This window comes from Elgaria multicarinata, chromosome 5 (genome assembly GCF_023053635.1).
Source record: "Elgaria multicarinata webbii isolate HBS135686 ecotype San Diego chromosome 5, rElgMul1.1.pri, whole genome shotgun sequence".
Taxonomy (NCBI): Eukaryota; Metazoa; Chordata; class Lepidosauria; order Squamata; family Anguidae; genus Elgaria; species Elgaria multicarinata.
Genome location: NC_086175.1, coordinates 99,970,417 through 99,989,963, shown reverse-complemented (window position 1 = coordinate 99,989,963; position 19,547 = coordinate 99,970,417). Strand labels below are relative to the sequence as shown.

At 39.1% G+C, this 19,547-nt stretch overlaps 2 protein-coding genes across 5 annotated transcripts in view; one reads left to right on the top strand and one right to left on the bottom strand.

Moving 5' to 3' along the window:
• Positions 1–19,547, bottom strand: part of CMSS1 (cms1 ribosomal small subunit homolog) — a 225,649-nt gene that overhangs the window by 134,669 nt on the left and 71,433 nt on the right. The gene's annotated exons all lie outside the window — the stretch shown is intronic.
• FILIP1L (filamin A interacting protein 1 like) overlaps positions 1–19,547 on the top strand; it is a 194,856-nt gene that overhangs the window by 108,165 nt on the left and 67,144 nt on the right. For all 3 annotated transcript variants that reach the window (XM_063126889.1, XM_063126890.1, XM_063126888.1), the window contains exons 2-4: positions 3,334–3,604; positions 10,873–11,046; positions 17,821–17,999. In XM_063126889.1, the coding sequence (XP_062982959.1) occupies positions 3,344–3,604; positions 10,873–11,046; positions 17,821–17,999 (614 nt within the window). In that variant the 5' untranslated portion in view covers positions 3,334–3,343. The remainder of the gene's footprint in view (positions 1–3,333; positions 3,605–10,872; positions 11,047–17,820; positions 18,000–19,547) is intronic.

The following is a 19,547-nucleotide window of genomic DNA, read 5'->3' as shown; positions in this document are numbered from 1 at the left end:
CAACATTAGTGCTGGCAAAGTTTTGACTCACGCTTAACTATGTTATGAAGATCAAACATCATGTTGCGAGTGGGTGTTTAGAGTCTGTTCTGAGGGCAAATACAGAATTTTCTAGGGGAACAGGGTTAAATGCTTTTTGTTGGAACTGACTGCTTCTGTGTGAAAAGAAGCTGGATTTGCATTTACCTGAAACTTTTAACCGGTGACTCAGATACTTATGGTAAAGATGTTTTTTGTCCCCTCAACCAAATCAACCAACAGCACAGAGAGCATTTTAAAAAATGCACAAAATGTTCTCCTTCACTGTGCAACATAGTATCTTGTAACATATAACTACTCATACGGCATGTTAGACAATTATATTAGGCACCCCTGTATTACAAACCACCTGCCAGTGATGGAATAACATAATAGCACAGTATTTAATTCAGGCTACATCCTAACTACTTAATCCAGATGTTTTAAAATGTATATAGATATAGGAAAATAATTTTCAAAAATTACATTCCATGCATGTTTTATGGTTAGTGCAATATGAGAAATGGCAGAAATGCCTGTCATCTTAACTTTCTAAAACCTTCCATAAGGGACTATTGCTGGCAATATTGCTGGTAATATTCTGAGATCATCTGAATAGCAGGTTCCTATTGTGAAAATAGTTTTCTTCAATGATCTTCATTCTGTAAGTAGGGTCAACTAAATCAAGAACTCTCAGAGAAAATGTTATACTCTTCAGATTCAAAGCCTACACTCCTATTCATTTGACCATGTTGGTTTACATTTTCTTTGGTCTTCACCTCACTGGGTCCAGGTCAACTAGCTCAGAAGAAAATATTTTCATCTTTTTTAAAAGATTTATTTATTTATTTATTTATTTTTATACCGCCCAATAGCCGAAGCTCTCTGGGTGGTTCACAAAAATTAAAACCACAAAAAACATCCAACAGGTTAAAAACACAATTACGAAATACAGTATAAAAAGCGCAACCAGGATAAAACCACACAGCAAAGTTGATTATAAGATTAAAATACAGAGTTAAAACAGTAAAATTTAAATTTAAGTTAAAATTAAGTGTTAAAATACTGAGTGAATAAAAAGGTCTTCAGCTGGCGACGAAAGCAGTACAGTGTAGGTGCCAGGTGGACCTCTCTGGGGAGCTCGTTCCACAACCGGGGTGCCACAGCGGAGAAAGTCCTCCTCCTAGTAGCCACCTGCCTCACTTCCTTTGGCAGGGGCTCACGGAGAAGGGCCCCTGTAGATGATCTTAAGGTCCGGGCAGGTACATATGGGAGGAGGCGTTCCTTCAGATAACCTGGCCCCAAACCGTTTAAGGCTTTAAATGTCAATACCAGCACTTTGAATTGGGCCTGGACCTGGACTGCAAGCCAATGAAGCTGGAAAAGGACTGACGTAATGTGATCTCATCGGCCAGTCCCTGTTAGTAAACGGGCTGCCCTATTTTGTACCAGCTGAAGCTTCCGGACCGTTTTCAAAGGCAGCCCCACGTATAACGCATTGCAGTAATCCAAGCGAGAGGTTATCAGAGCATGGATAACTGTAGCTAGGCTATCTCTGTCCAGATTGGGGCGTAGTTGGTATATCAACCTAAGCTGATAAAAGGTGCTCTTTGCCACTGAGTTCACCTGTGCCTCAAGTGACAGTTCTGGATCCAAGAGCACCCCCAAACTACGGACCCGATCTTTTAGGGAGAGTGCAACCCCGTCCAGGACAGGGCAAACATCACCTCGCCGGACAGATGAACCACCCCCTAACAGTACCTCCGTCTTGTCTGGATTGAGTCTCAGTTTGTTAGCCCTCATCCAGTCCATTACTGTGCCCAGGCACTGGTTCAGAACAGTCACTGCCTCACCTGGGTTTGATGAAAAGGAAAGGTAGAGCTGGGTATCATCCGCATATTGATGACACCTCAGTCCACATCTCCGGATAACCTCCCCCAGCGGCTTCATGTATATGTTAAACAGCATATGGGATAAGATAGAGCCCTGCAGAACCCCATGGCTTAGGAGCCACGGCACAGAGCAATAATCCCCCAGCACCACCTTCTGGAATCGGCCATCCAAGTAGGAGTGGAACCACTGCAACGCAGTACCTCCAACTCCCAGCTCAGACAACCTATCCAGAAGGATACCATGGTCGATGGTATCGAAGGCCGCTGAGAGGTCCAGGAGAATCAACAGGGTTGCACTCCCCCTGTCTCTCTCCCAACAGAGGTCATCCCACAGGGCGACCAAGGCAGTTTCCGTTCCAAAACCAGGCCTGAAACCCGATTGAAATGGATCTAGATAATCCGTTTCATTCAAGAGTGCATGGAGTTGTCCTGCAACCACCCGCTCAAGCACCTTGCCCAGGAAAAGATCAGCATTGCAGGCAGTTCTCTAATGCACCCTGAGGACATTTAGGATATTTCATCATGTGGAGCATCATGATTTGAAGCGGAATTGTGATTGCAGTGGGGAAACTGACATATCACATGCATTAGGTATAAAATTCTCTAAGCTTCAGCTACCTGTATGTAAATGGATGCTATGTTTAGCTACTGCAGAAAGGAGACTGGCTTAAATGTTTAGAAAGTAAGAAATTTATGATAAAACTATACAGGAAGTACAAGAAGTGACTAGAACATTTGATAAAGTTCAGGATCAAATTAAATTTCTCATCTCAGTGTGGTGTGGAGGCAACAGTGTGGGACTGGGAGTCGGGAGATCTGGGTTCTAGTCCCCACTCAGCCATGGAAGCTCACTGGGTGACTTTCAGTTCTCAGCCCAACTTACTTCACAGGGTTGTTGTTGTGAGGATAAAATGGAGAGGAGGAGGATTATGCCTTGAGTTCCTTGGAGGAAAAAAGGTAGTTTATAAATGTAATAAATAAATACACCTCAATCTTTTAATGTGATTTCATTTTATCTGGTTGAGCTTTTATATTGTATTTTATATTATGGTTTTATACTGTTGTTTTATACTTGAATTGTCTTAATTTAAGCCCCGAGAGCTTCAGCTATTGGGCGGTATAGAAATGCAATAAAATGAATAAATAAATAAATAAATAAATTTAACAGGTTTGACTGAAGAAGCAGCCCACCATCCCCTCCTACATTCACAAAGGGTGCTGAACACAACTCATGGTTTGTGTAATGCCTGCCTGAAAATGAATTTTGGGCTAGCTCTGACTCCTGATAAGAGGCAGAGTGTCCTTAAATTGATACGCTAGATCCAAGGAAAATTTCTGCCATGCATTAACACACACACACACACACAAGCATTTTACATTTTTGTTGTGTTTTTACAACTGTTTTTTTATCATCCTTCACCAGGTATTTGAAAATGCGTTCCAGAAGTAACAGCAGAGAAAATTCTTCTAAGTCAGAACACTGTCAACAAATGCTAAGTGACAGCTGTATGGAAGATATAGGGACAGCAAAAATGAAGAGGAGACAAACAGAAAAATGTCATGCACCAGAAACAGATACCATAATAAGAAGTCCTGAATTAGACAAGAAGCAGAGAAATTATTCCAAGAAGAGTGAAGATCTTTCCAGAGATGATCTCTTATTTCTTCTGAGTGTGCTTGAGGGTGAATTACAGGCCAGTACATTTCAACTTGCACTATAAGTACACTTTTTAAATGTTGTGTTCTGCACCTATCCTATCACAAATGTTAAAACACACACACCATGAAAGTAATAACTTACATGGGACCAAAAAGGCATCAATGACAGTCAGTGTTACTGTACCATATTGACTAAACAAGCAGTCCTTTGCATGTCTGCTCAGAGTTAAATCTTGCTGAGTTTAATGGAAATTATTCCAAAATAAGTGTGTATAAATTACTCCAAAATAGGTGCGTAACCTAAAAGATTGAATTATGAGCCAGAAAATCCATGTTCCAAATTAAACCTCTGCCATGAACTCAATGGGCAAATTCTCATATCATGCTAAGCAACCCTGGAGATAAGCCATCATTGATTATTTGCTCAATAACCCACATTACTACTGAAAGACTGGGTGCACTGCAGCTTGCCATGGCACGTATCCCAGGCACCTCTGTGGTAGAAATCCTTGTTTCAGCACCTTCTCTGCAACTGGTCCTCTGGGGTTGCTGGCTCATGAGGGAATCTACCCCCCTCCTGCATCAGCTTGCCAAATGAAAATATTTTCTGAGTGCTTATTAATGCAGTAACACATTTGCAAACATTTTTTTAAAAAAATTATATATTTGGGGTCTTGGACAAGAGAGCAGGAGCACAAGGTTACCTGCCTGCCATTTAGGCCAGCATACTGATATTCCCCCTCTTGTCAATGTCCTTGTCAATTTCATCGTCCACTACCTTGGTAACCAACAAGGTAAGGCTGTTTCCCATACTACCATAGTAAATACTCCTCTCTCAGACATTTGGCAACATATGATGAGGTTTTAAGCAGGCCCTGGATTTTTCTTATTGCTGATTGATTAAAATTGTTTTAGATATGTGTGTGCTGTCTGTTTAATGTTTGTATGTAAGCCACCAGGACCACTTTGGCTATTGGGCAGTACAGAAATGTAATGAATGAATGGAATCTCTACTTGATTGGGTCTGATGAGTTTCATTTTCATTAGGAAATAAAAGGAAATCATAGTGCCATAGTATCTCTTTTAAAACTAGGATTCCTTGCTGAGTAAGTTTGCACATCACCATCATTTTATCAGTCCACTGCTGTTTAGTTGGTTGGCTTGGAGATTTCCTATTATGTGCTATACATGACTTTGCTGTATACAATTGCTCAAGAATGTCTTTATGCAGGAAATCATAATCATTAGGATAAAAATGATGAAGAAGTATAGGTTTAAGTTACCAATAGCCTAATGTGGAGAAATTCCTGTAATCAGCAACCATGTTCCAAAGCTCCTACACTGTTGAATGTTCCCACCAAAACTAAAACTGTATCAATCTGCCCACACCCCTTCCAATAATAGTTTAACTATAGTTTGCATGTATTGGGTGAAGACTAATATACTGCCTACAGAGAACTTTGCACTGAGCTTCTTTTATATTATTATTGATTGTTAAAAATGCAAAAGAGATCCAAATATACTGCTGGTCATCTTCTCCCGAAGACTCGCCTAATTCACTCTACCATACACGTACAGAGGATATGTTGTCTTCCAATAATGATATTTGGATTATGTTAAAAATACATAATATCATTCCCTTAGCTAAAGCAACAGCAGCTTCTATAAAGGATTCAAAAGAAGTGAGTGGGCATTTGGCAGCCTGCCTGATGCAAGTCTGGCTAAGGAAATGATGTATTTTCAGGTACTGATAAAAAGGCAATGCAACTGATTTGAATTTTTTCAAGATATCCGCATAAGCAAGAGGTTATCTTGTATCTAATAAATCAAACAAACTATGCATTTTTGCTAGCATCTAAGCACAAAAGCCTTGGGGATTGTTGTGTGCTGCAAATTCTGGATGGTGCAGCTCTGACATTAGTGGAGACAGACCAGGAGCCAATTTTCCACCAGCATTCCCAAGTAAGTACAGTGTCTCTAATCACTGGGTTCCCAAAGATGCACTTAGCTTTGTCACTGTGTCTGGCCTATATTGTCCTGCTTTGGCTATAGCAGACTCTTAACTGCAGTAAAGTCAGCAAACCTTCAAGCTTACCGTTGGTTATCCAATAGGGCTCAGGCTCTAACTGAGGTGATATAAATCCAGGCAGAAGTCAGACACAGGCAGTCACACAGACAAAGAGGATCAGACAACAGCAGGAATTGTCATGATAACAAGCAAGAGGTCAAACACAGTGAATCAGTCAGGTACATTACACAGTAAAGAAGCAGGGTCATTAGGCAATCCAAAAGGTCAGGAAACAGAGCATCAATTACAGGGCATGGTTCAAAAGACAAGATACATGGCAGGGCTGGGATGGACAAAATTTCTCTAATGCTGGCTGGGTTTTCAGTGAAAGGTTTAAGCCCAAAGACTGCTGGAACTGAGCTGCAGTAATCAAGCCTTTCCAGAGGTGACAATGCTCCTGGCGATCAGGGGTTACTCAGCCTCAGGGGCAGAATCCCTTTCTCCTGACAGGGATGGCCCTGCAACCATCTCCCCCAAGGGCTCAGGCTCCTGTGGGTCTGATGACAGTCCCTGGTCTGGGGTGCCCTTGGTTTCTGGGGCCTCTAGCTCTTCCTCTGAGGAAGATTCCTCCAGTGGAGCCATGACATCCAGTAGGGACATGACACACATCAAGGCAGCAAGAGGATGATTGCCTACTGCCTTTGTACTTACTATCCTTATTCATTGGTGCTTTGAGGAGGGATACAGCCATCCTACAAGAATTCTGAGTTGGACAATCGCATAATTCCATATTCAGCACTGCAAGACCTCCTCTTGTCTGGTGTCTGCTAAATGTTAGTTGATGCTTTGATATAAACAAACATTTAGTCCGCTAAATGTTGGTTTTCATCCTGACCAGATAAATCTGGGAATAATCTGTTCCATTCGACCAGAGTTTGAGATGAAGTCAAATTATTTGGAATAAGAAGAGGAGTCTAGGCAAGATATTCATCCTCACTTGGGTTGTTTAGCTAACCATAGCTTACCTTTACTCCACTTTTGAATGTCAGAATAAATTTGCGTGAACATGGGCTAATAATTAAACTTGTATGTATAGCTCATATCGCATGGGAGAGATATGAACCTCAAATGATGCCAAGATTTAGTAACCCAAACAAAGGGAAATTTCCCTTGCAAATTGGATTGTGTAGCTGCAGATAGATTGACTAGGTGATCTATTTCTATAGGAGCCTAATTTCAACCTTTAAAAAATTATGGAAACTTCCTGTAAGAGAGCAAAGTGAACATCGGAAACCACCTTACATTGAGCTGGACCACAGGTCCATCTAGCTCACTATCTATGCTGACTGGTAGTAGCTCTCCAGAGTTTCAGGCATTAGTGTTTCCCAGCTTTACCTGGAAATGCTGGGGATTGAAGCTGGAACCTTCTGCATACAAAGCATGTGCTCTTACCACTGAGCAATGTGCTCCCTCAAAACTGAGCTATGGCCTCTGATCCTTTGGATTGTTGGCAGTGATGTTGATTTTTCACTTTGAATTGGGCAGAAAAAGACCCTAGAGAGATCTAATTCATTTTCTTGTATTACATAAACAACAAAGCTTTAAAAAAAAATGTTGATTTTTTTGTCCCAACATACCACAAGTATTTGACCTGAAATATTCGAGGAAAAATATTAAATACTCTTCATGTGATTTAAATGATAATGGTAATTATATATAATATTATTATATAATATATTATATTGCATAGAAATGCTTGCTAGAATACCTGTAACGAATTTAAAGACAATAATCTGTACTTCCCTTTCAATGTTTAAATTTAAGGTGGAAAAAACCCAAAGGTACTAAAAACTGTTAACACACTAATTAATTTTAACAACCCGAAGAACAGTGTGCATAATATGCTGACAAGCCCTCATCTAGTTCAGCAGAGTTCTACTCTCTTACACTAAGGTTGTTAGGTTACATTCAGTTTTGCTGTCATTACTTTTAGTTCAATTTCACTATAAGACATATATTTATTTCAATGGCATATATGTATTCTGTCACTATTAGCTAGGGATAATCACATGAAAAACATTAATTAGATCTTTGCTACTGCCAAGCTTGCCTAACTTCTGCTATTCATACTTTTTTAAAAAAAACTAATATTTTTATCAATTCTGTCTGGAAACTTGAATGAAGAAAACCAGATTCTCTCATTTAGCTTTTATGCAGGAATAATATCAACATCACATAGCAACATCAAACCTGAATAAAATAAGGAAACAATCCTATGTATGTTTAGACAGGAAAAAAAAGTCCTACAATTCCCAGCATGCTGGCTGGGACATGCTGGGAGTTGTAGGACTTTTTTTGTCTAAATATGCATAGGATTGTGCCCTAAATGAAAATCTTATTGGAAGCAGTCTTCACCTTGTTCACTGTAATATGTGAGAGTTCCCACCCTTCTGTGTTTAATGCTTTAGATTCTGTTTCCCTCTTGACATTTTCAGATAAACATTTCTGGTATTATGAAGTAATGATTAGGAAAAGTAGAAATGTTGAAAGAAATGTGTGAAATAACAAAGAATATGGCAATTAAACATTCTGGGTTCTCCAGAAATGCAGGTTCTTGTATTCTCAACTTCATAGGAACATAGGAAGGAGCCCTATACACAGTCAGACTATTTGTCTATCTAGGCAGTATCATCTCACTTTGACTGGCAGCATCTCTTCAAGATATCCAGCAGTCTACCTGCTCATTTTCTGGTTTTGAATTTGGAGATGCCAGAGATTGAACTAAGACCTTCTGTATGAATGGCATGTACTCTACCAGTTTTGTTACTAACTTAAGAGCAAAATCTACCTAAAATGAAGCACTCTGAGATCCACTGATGTTATTACGAGACCCATTGATTGTGCGTTAAGCCTTTTAAACTGAGAAGTTCCATGTCTCTGCTTGTTTACATCAAAGCATCAAAAATGATACAGAAGCAGAATCTCAACTAAAGATGCTGGTCATAATTTAAAAAGGCAGTTTCTTAAGAGTGCCTGACATGAGCCACTTTAAAGAGACTCCTTCTTCTGGAGGCTTAGAGGGATATAAGCCATGACACCTGAAATCCAACATCCTTAACATTTTTTAATTATTTTTGAAAAATCTTGGTCACGTATATGGCATATGTATTGTATAGGTAATCACAAACACACATGCGTCACCCTGCCAACTTTGAGGCCAATTAATCTTGTTTTAAAGAGCTGCCATTATTGCATGCTCTTGGAATGCATGCTACAGAAGGTCATATCCTCTGCACTGTACCTCATTGGCTTCAGTGTACAAACAGGTTTATGTAACAATAGTAGCAGACAGCTTCTGGCTTGACTTAAAACAACAAAGGGTGACTTTGTATCCTTGCTCCTAAGTTTCCCACAGGAGGGATGAATGACATGAAAAATCTAAAAACAGCCGCCAAAACCTTCAAAGTTGTTTTTACCTTACAAAACTTGTTCAGTAAGAAGAACCATGTGTTGGATGAATAACTGCTCCGTTATCTATCTTTCCCCTCCCACCCCACCCCAAAATAAGCATCAAGAAATATGAGCAAGGACATAAGGAAAGTCAGGACAGCTGCTCATCTGCTTACTTATCTGCAGTTTGTTTTAATGGCCATATTTCTATACACACTACCAACATTTGGCAGGCGTAAGGATTGGCTGGAACCTACTCTTAGGGATTTTTTTTTCTCTGACACTGCTACCACCTACGGGAAAACTGCTCCCCCGCTAGGCAATCCCACCTAAGGGGTTTCTTATTTTCAGCGAGTGCTTATATTTCAGGACCTAAGGAACTCTGCCACTATAATTCTGAATTCCACACGTTCACCTTTTTCTGCTGCCACCTGTTCTCATAGAATACTTTAAAACCTTCTAACACGTTGGTTTAAGAGGTTTAGGCATGAGATGGGCACCAATACTAGCAACAAGATGAATCGTTAAACAAGTTAATTTATTTATTAAGGGATATTTGTACATAAGGAGATACTAATATTTACTTTGGGGTTTTCACAAGAATGCTTGCTGACACTTCTTAAGGACTCAAGAAACACTGTTGCTAATAAAATGCTTTAATCACTTATTTTACCCCAAGCCAAATTCCCTGAACCTAGACCCCAGCCCAAAACACTTACAATCAGGTCCAGCTCTTGGGTACAATCCTCCTGAGAGACCAAACCTCCTCCTGTGGTACTGCCAGCAGCTTGAACCATTTAACTGGGTTGTAATGCCTGCTTGTGTAACCTTCTTTTGGTAAGGTCTTAGAGCAGCCCTGGCATAACACAGCCACCTACACCCTACTCCTAATCTTTACCAGCCATGTATGGTTATCCCACAGAGAAGGAATAACTTAATATTCAGCCCTTAGCTATTCACTTTCTCCTTGATTTTCTCCTAGTCCTTCTATAACACCATCCATCAACCAGCAGACCTTTTCCTTGACTTACTAAGAACCAACTTCACTCCCTGAATCCTCAACTATCAACTATAATTTCCCAACTGCTCTTTTCTACCTAGCTAGAATTCCCAGCTAATAAAAATTAAATTTACCTGATCCAGGCCCCATCTATAAGTGTTAAAAGTGATTGCCTCTTTCCGCTGTCAGAAAGTCACCAAACAGCTACTACTAAAACAGGCCTTCAACACAGTAAAAACACTCAGAGCTACACAGATACATTATACCCTCTCAGAGGTCACACCAAGTATTTTCAGAACATTACACCATATAAATGGTTATGTACATGGCATTTCTTCACAGCAACTAAGGAGGTGATGGGTATGGCAGCAGAAGCTGGAGGTAAAACAGGAAAGGATGCAGTAAAGAAAAGTGACAGGGAGAAGGTACCAACCACTGGTTTAAATCACTACCTTTATTTTATGACTGTGACCCTATTCAGGCAACACGCTAAGCCATGGTGGTTAAGCATTTTGAACTAAACATTATGACTTACCATGTCATGTGAACCATTCGTAACCATGGTGACTACATAACCACGGTTTAAATATGCTCATTAACCATTTGCTGCAAAAGGGTTTGTGGCTTAGCATGTTGTCTGAACAGGCCCAATATGTTCCCAATTGCTCATGTTTCAGATGAATTTAAGAAGCACTGACAGCAGTTGTATAAAGAGTTGCTATGCATAGATAAATAGGTATTTCATATGGCAGATATAGATATACTGTATATGCCTAATTGAATACAATTGCTTCGAACAATGGATACCCAGAACTATCTCACTGGAGTAATCTGTGTTTTTGCAGGCTCAGGATGAAGTCATAGGAGTTTTAAAGGCTGAAAAAATTGACCTGGCTTTACTTGAAGCACAATATGGCTTTGTTACCCCAAAAAAGGTCCTTGAGGCACTTCAGCGAGATGCTATACAAGCCAAGACTACACTATGGCAGGAGGATATCTATGAAAAACCCATGGGAGAGGTATGTATGATGCATGTTTAAAGCAGGATGTATGCATGCGGGGATTAATCCTATAACCCAGTGAATCAAAGGAACCAGTCTCATTGATTTAACTGGAAAAGGGCAAGTGCCAGCAAAGCAAAATATTGTTTTGTTGAATAGTGCACACAGTGAGCTCAGAGCTTAAGGATGCCAGCTTTTAAATCTCCACTACAAAACTGACACACACTTCTGCTTTGAAAGCATCCTTTAACTACAAAGAAAGATAAATTCAAACATGGTTGTCAAATGGTAAAGAGGCTAAGCGGTCAATGTATTCAAAATCCCAGGCTAAGGGGACTATTCATAAACTATGCCAAATTTCTAAGAAACATTTTAACCCTCTCCCCCTATCCCATTCAACTTCAGTCCATTTTAACCAATAAACTTCCTCCTATGTCACAACTTTGCTATCTTTTCACCCTCCCTTGAAGTGTGACACATTCTTTGGATGGTTCCTACTCAGTGTTTTGTTTGGATTGGACATGCTTCCAGGGCTTGAGAGTTTTTAAATTTGGTAGATGGGATCAACCAGTTGGTATTCAATGTTGAAGTCATTGCTGCACCACCATCATAAGAGTCTGGTTCTGCTTACACAAACCAATTCTTTTGGGATAGTAACTTTTTGACTCATTTCAAATGCTCATTGCCTGCAGATCCTAGGGATGTATCAGAAGCTGAAGTAAGTTGACAAATCAACAGCTGCTAGCAAAATCAAGGGCTTTGACGCCTGATTTTTTCAAGATAAGCAATCATGTAAACAAGCAGGCCTACTATGTCTGGAATGTGGAGTTCCCTACGCGCACACACACTCCTATAAAAGACAAGAGTGGGGCCCTTTGGACATTACTGCCTCCCCTTCATTGATATGCCTGGTAGGATATAGCCCCAGGCTTGCATGATTCCTTGCCACTTCTGGGTCAGTTGCTTTTTGTTTTAAGGTGGAAATGTGGGGTCTTGTCTAAGCCAAGATATTAAAATAACTAGCAATCACTTTTATGCACAGTGAGGGAAACTGGGGAGCAAACAGTTTTCACTGAACTTATCTAATCATTCAAAATTTGCATTATGAACAATTTACTTAACATGGTTTTGATGCTATTGAATGAGATGGGGATTGGACCATGAAAAAGATGAACAAACAGTCACCTCATCACACATGATCTATTAGGCCATAGAAGCTCTGAGCATGAATGGAAATGATCCAAGGAACATTCTCCACCCCCTCCATGCTCCAGTCTCCACAAAATTCCAAAACATAATTTGGACTTCTATCTTGCATATATTATACAAATGTTCCTTTCCCAATGTTACATGGCAGCAAGAGAATTTCTAACACCACTGGACTTGGCAATATCAAATGCAGAGGTAAACATTCATAGAAAAGTCAAAATGGTACAGCCCCTCATACTCACAGAAGTTCTGGAAAGGGAAGAGGATGATAAATATCATGCAGAACATTTCCAAATTCTACTCAAAATTACAAAGATAAAATGTAGATTAATTTTGTTTCTGATGGTAAATATTTATGAAAAGGGGCAAACAGAACTAGTTACAGCTGGAATGTGGGAAAGGGAGAAATGGCTATGTGACCTCCCCACACTATTCTGGTAACATACCTCATGCCTGGCCCCAACCATCACTGGCATTTTAAATGCTGGTTTCTCAGGAGCTGTCCCTAAGTTGCTGCCAACAGCATGACAGCTTTGCCAGTTGAAAATTATCAAGGTTATTCTCTGTGTGTGTGTGTTGGTTCCAGTTTTGAGCCTGGATCAACTATGTATTTCCAGTATGTGCTGCTTTTCCCTTGCCGATAATGAAGTATTAAGACAGGCAGGCAACCTGGTTTTGAAATCATTAAGAATTTCAGTACCTCACTCAATGCGAGTTTAGCTCATTTCTCCTTAAAAAGATTTAAGCAACCATTTCATAAAGATGATTCACTCTCTCTACAACTGGTGGGTAATCCACTGCAGACACACCACAGTGGTCACACTGCAGACAACTGAGTTTTGGGTCCTGTGAAATGGCCCTGAGAGGTCAAAAGATGCATAGCCAGATTGTCTGAAGGGTAGAAGAGGTTTATTTCTTTGAGAAGCTTCAACAGTTTATTAACAGCAACTTGTTTTGCCAATTCAAGGATTAAGTGTAACACACATACAGACTAACTGTTTTAATTGTTCAGATAGCTTAATAAATTAGCTTGAACTTATGTGAGTTACAACCCACTTTATCAAATGCTGCAAGTGGAATTGGAGGCTTTGAACCTGAAAAGACAGAATCCATTCTCTTAAAATGACAGTTACGACCCGCAAAGTACACTAAGTGGCTTTATAATGTTCATAGAAACCACAGCTCCATTGAATATCTGATCAACACAATCAAATTTCTCTATCAATCATCTCTTGTTCTGCAATCTCATCTTCCAAATGGGCCCCTAATTTCAATTAACTACTTCAAATTTATGGAGAGATTATAAATCTATGGCATCATGATAAGCACCAAAATGGCTCCATAATGTGCCAAACTTTTTAAAGCAGACTTAGAACAACACTGTTTGGTGCTGTATGTATGCCTTAGATACAATGATAATATCTTCCTAATTTGGAGACATAGGAAGAATTATTGAAGAATTATAATGATCAATTTAATGCCTTTCATCCTATTACCAAATTTAGCTTTACCTACTCTTACACGGATGTTCATTCCCTGGATACTACCATCATTTTGAAGAATAGCCACCTTCATGCTACTATATATAGAAAACCTACTGAGCATGTTTCTTAATTGTTTCTTTTTAATTTATTAATTGTTACCCCTGACTTGGGTTTTAATACTTTTAGTAGTTTTAATGATGGGATTCTTGTTATTTTAGAATTAGTGTTGTTGTTTTTTACTTTGTTAGCCAAATTGAGCATCTCCTTTGTAAGGGAAAAGCAGAATAGAAATTTTTGTATAAGTAAAATAAAAAAGCAGCAGCTTGTTCAGACATCACAGAGTTATGTAGCTGATAACTGAGAAGAAAACTTCCCTTTTCCCTGACAAAATGTCACCAACACAAGCTGGCTGTCACCTGACCTACTTTTGTATCTCTTGTTCTCTGGGGCTATGTCAGAAATACCCGTCTATAAAACAGTGATAACTTTAACTCATTAAACCCTAATTACATTTCTCATACTATGTGGCAGGATGGAGCAAGGATGGAGCACGTGGAGACAAAACTCTTGGCTTAATAAACTGAGATATGTATGTTCAGATCAGGATCTCTTCCTCTTCTCATTATACATGTGTTTTGTGGCTGTTGAGGAAGCAAAAACCCTCAGGATCAGAAAAGTTTTCCATTTATTCAGATAAAGTTACACATCTCCACTTACTATAAATTATTCTGTAAAGAAAACTTTTTGTTTACCATGGTTTATTCTGTAAAGAAAACTGTCCATTTCCTATGGCTGTATTGATTCCAAAACAAAAACGAAATCTTAAGATAACAAGTTTCTTGGAAATCTACTAATTTGAAAGAATACTGGAAACAACACGGTCCATTAAAAGGTTACTCCAAATAGTTATGATCATTTGTTTAATCAAACTGAAGAACTTAAAATGAAATATATGAGAAAATGGGAAGGCCTGCTTGGCAGAATATTCCTAATGAAATCTGGTCAGCTAGTTGGAATAGTCAGCCAGCATCAGTCTTAATGTTAATTTAAAGGAGAGCCATTTCAAAGTTATGATTATTGGCAATTAAAGTCTGAAAGAAGTCAACACATGGCTGACACCCTGATTGGTTTGTGGAATGCAAAAGTTACTTGGATGGTTGACACAACCACTCCCAAGTGCCCTCTCTTGCTGAGCAATGTCCAACAAATTGTATTGGTTGCCAACTGGGTACTTCTAACATAGAATCATAGAATAGTAGAGTTGGAAGGGGACTATAAGGCTACTGAGTCCAACCCCCCTGCTCAGTGCAGGAATCCAACACATGGAATGGTAGCTTCAGTTGCACAGATTCCATGTGTTCCAGTGAACAGACAAATCTGGAGGACTACTACTCTGCCACTGACAAGTCATTCAACTCTAAGGTAGTGGTAAAGCTGGATACAAATGGTGTGGTATCCCAAGTACAGTACAGGATACCATACCATATGCATATTTCCCAATGTGGAATATCTGTTAAGGTTGTGGCCCTTAACAGTTGTAATTTCCTAGCATTTTGGAGCTTGAGTGTGCATGTATAACCCTCAATAAACATATTAAATCAAAATATTTTTGTTTTGTTTTTTGAGTATCTTTGAAACTGAACTGGACTGAACTGAACTGTTGATGTCAACTTTAAAACCCCGCTGTGCTTGTGCTGTAGCCCCAAACTACCAGACAAGATCACAAATTACCTGTATCACTTGAAAATCTGAACAAATGCCAACACAATTTTTTTATATATATAAAAAATGCCCATTTTAATACCAATTCACTTCAGGTTCTCTAAGTCATGAGTGATTCAAGATAATTTTATGCCAAAGTTGCTTTAAATGTAGTAAAAACAAATATCTAAGTTGCAGATCAGAAAAATACAATCCAACTGAGACAGATCCTCTGACAAACCATGAAGTCTAGACTATCTTGGTCAAAGGGCTTCCAACTCTGTCAAAACAATAACGAATGAGGGAAATCTGTTCCATTTTATGTTTCCCCTCATTAGGCACTTATTCAACTCATTAGTATAGCAGCAGCAAAGAACTTTCATCACTTCATAAGGAAGCTGAAACTAATAATTATATGAAAACAAGGCCCTTCCCTTCACAGACTGAACAAAACATAAAAATGCATCAGGGCTAAACAAAGAGCACTCCATCAATTAAATGCCAAGCCAAAAGGGGAAGGGAAACTTCCAAATAAGACAAAACATCAGAATAAATCAACATGATTGTACAGAACATATTCTTAACAATGAGGACCAAGTTAGAAGCTACTAATACTCCTCACCAGTATCAGCTGTCTTCAATAAGGTAAATATTTAAATATAAGGAAGCAGAGTCTACGCCAGCCTTCCACACTGGCTGCAGAATGATGGCAGTTGTAGTCCAAGACTTCTGGAGGGCCCCAAGTTGGGGAAGAACCAGATGATCAAATAAGAGAGAACAGAGAAAGAGAAGATTTTGGTCCTGACCCTAGAGCATATCGCTAGTAGTGAACAGGACATAATTAGAAATAGACAAAAAGCAAACCATTAAAGCTGGAGGAGGGAACATCTAGTCCTCCAGAAGTTGTTGGACTCCAATTCCATCAGCTTCAACCAGCATAGCTAATGGTCAGTGATTATGGGAGCTGTTGCCCAACAGATCTCTCTCTCTCTCTCTCTCTCTCTCTCTCTCACACACACACACACACACACTAAGGTCAATGTGCTTTAAGTTGTATCTTGCCCTTTTCAGAATCTGTAGTAAAAACAATGGATGGTGATGAATAGTACCAAATGGTTTGAATAAGACCGTACTTTTTAATTAACGATCTTTTAAAAAAACTGTGCTGAGATAACTCAAATTCTGCACCAAGATAACTTGAATTCTGTGATCTGTAAATTGAGCAAATGTCAGCAGCAGCAGAAATAAAATACCAACACAACTTAGTACTTATATGGCTCTTTCCTAGCACAGCTATGTATGGCGGACCAGTATTAGTTCCATACTACTGACATGGACAGCTAAGGCTGACAGTAGCTTGCCTAAAGCCACTGAATGTGTCTTTTTAAAAAGTTTAAAACACAAGTTGGTAAAAACCAACCAGAGCAACTAGAACAGAAATTCTGATTAATGCAAGATAATTAATTCTGCAGACAACACTTTAATTAGAGGAGTGCAATTTTGGGAATGGTGAATTAACTATTCAATAATCATTTGAGAGCTAGTCCTGAGGAAAATATGGGTAAGAATCCTGTGAAAATTAAAATTGGTTTAAAATTTCTCATCAACGAAGTAGCAAAACAAAATAGTAGTTCAGGATATATTTGAAATCAAAAAGAATTTGATACAAGACGCTGACTGCAGCCAGGAAATCAGAAGACGTTTACTTCTTGGGAGGAGAGCAATGACAAATCTTGATAAAATAGTTAAGAGCAGAGACACCACACTGACAACAAAGGTCCGCATAGTTAAAGCAATGGTATTCCCCGTAGTAACCTATGGCTGCGAGAGCTGGACCATAAGGAAAGCTGAGCGAAGGAAGATAGACACTTTTGGACTGTGGTGCTGGAGGAAAATTCTGAGAGTGCCGTGGACTGCAAGAAGATCAAACCAGTCCATACTCCAGGAAATAAAGCCAGACTGCTCACTTGAGGGAATGGTATTAAAGGCAAAACTGAAGTACTTTGGCCACATAATGAGAAGACAGGATACCCTGGAGAAGAGGCTGATGCTAGGGAAAGTGGAAGGCAAAAGGAAGAGGGGCCGATCAAGGGCAAGATGGATGGATGATATTCTGGAGGTGACAGACTTGACCTTGGGGGAGCTAGGGGTGGCGACAGCCGACAGAAAGCTCTGGCGTGGGCTGGTCCATGAAGTCACGAAGAGTCGGAAACGACTGAACGAATAAACAACAACAATACATTTCTAAGGTTAAAGTCTATACTTTAGACTTTTTTAATATTGCATACCTGATACTAAAGCTACTTGCTACTCAAAATCAATATAAATGACAGTTTGTAAAAATTACAGAAATGAAGAAAATTATAGTAGTGAGCTAATCTTGTTACTTTTTTTTTAGCTTGACAAAGTGATTGAAAAGCATAAGGAAACTCACAGACGCATGCTGGAGCAGCTATTAATGGTAGAAAAATCTCACAGGCAAACCCTATATGACCTAGAGGATGAGAAGAGGAAGCATGCAGAGTACATGGAGAAAAGTGACGAATTTACTAATTTATTGGAACAAGAACAAGAACGGTAAGGTAGCTTTAAAACTATCAAGCAGACTTTAAAATTTAAGCACTTCGTGAGTTTCCCCCCCACCCACCCATTTTATACTTTTGATTTGTATCCAGTATTTGAACACATCAAAAATGTAAATGTGGGATTATTAGTTTAGGTATAGAAAATAAACTTTTTAATGCATAGAATATGCTAAAATACTGTTAGAATTTCAATATGCTCATAGACATTCATGTCTTCTTTTATAGTTCCCCATCTCCCACTTGTTTCACTGTTCTTCATTTTAAATAGGTATTAAACTCTGTGGAACACATTCCTCTGCTGCATTTTCTTAAGAATTAGCAGCTTTTCCCTTTGTTAATGTAAAGGGCACGTCAGGGAAGGGATGAAATAGACCTGTTGTGGTTATGTTAGTATGATTAGAACAGTTTAGGGACAGAGAACAAACATCTCTTTAAATACTCCTGCTCTCTTTTTCACAATAATTCCTCTTCCGTGTTCAAATAAATAATAAATGATAAGAATTTCAAATGATGTGGTAGTCATTTTTATGTTGCTAGATGCTCTGCCTCTCCAGTTACATGCATTAAAAAGGTATCAAATGGGACAGGTGATTTATATGGTTCCTTCATATGGGGTGATGCTGGTGTAGGAAGAAAATACATCATTCATTCCATACATTAGGTTTCTTTCCTGCAAATATTATTAGAGTGGAACTTATGAATGAGGGAACAGGTGAAAAGGAAGTTAAAAGAGAGAGTCAAGAGGTTACTCAAAACCACAATAACAGAAACACAGCTAGGTTACGAAAGGTAGCATCAAGTCCAAGAGGTCACCGGCGTAGTTAATGAGCAGTGTCAAGGAAGTTATTAGAGATAAGAAGGCTACCGTCAGGAAATGGAAGTCTTGATCAAATTAGGAAAACAAAACTGAGCATGAGCTTGCACAAAGGAGACGCAAGCACGCAATAGGAGATGCAAAAAAGCACTTTGAAGACCATATCACTAACGACATCAAGGCCAACAATAAAGAATTCTTTAAATGTATCAGAAGCAGGAAACCAGTTAGAGAGGCAGTTGGACCATTGGATGACAATGGAGTTAAAGGAGTATTAAAGGAGATCTTCTGAACTGTCCTCACTGCAGAAGACATAGGACAGATACCTGTGACGGAACGGATGTTTTCAGGAAGGGGGTCTGAGGAACTGAGGCAAGGAGTGGTGACAAAAGCTGAAGTTTTCAACCTTATGGACAAATTGAAATTAAATAAATCACTGGGCCCAGATGGTATCTATCCCAGAGTTCATAAAGAACTCAAACATGAAATTGCTGATCTTCTAATAAAAAATATGCAACATGTGCCTTTGTACCAGAGGACTGTAAGATGGCCAAAGTAACATCATGTTTAAAAAAAAGGATCCAGGGGGATCTGGGAAATTACAGATTGGTTAGCTTAACATCTCTTCCAGATAAATTGTTTGAAAGCACTATTAAAGATAAAATTAATAAGAATATAGAAGTACAAGCCTTGATGAAAAAGAATCAACATGGGCTCTGCAAAGGT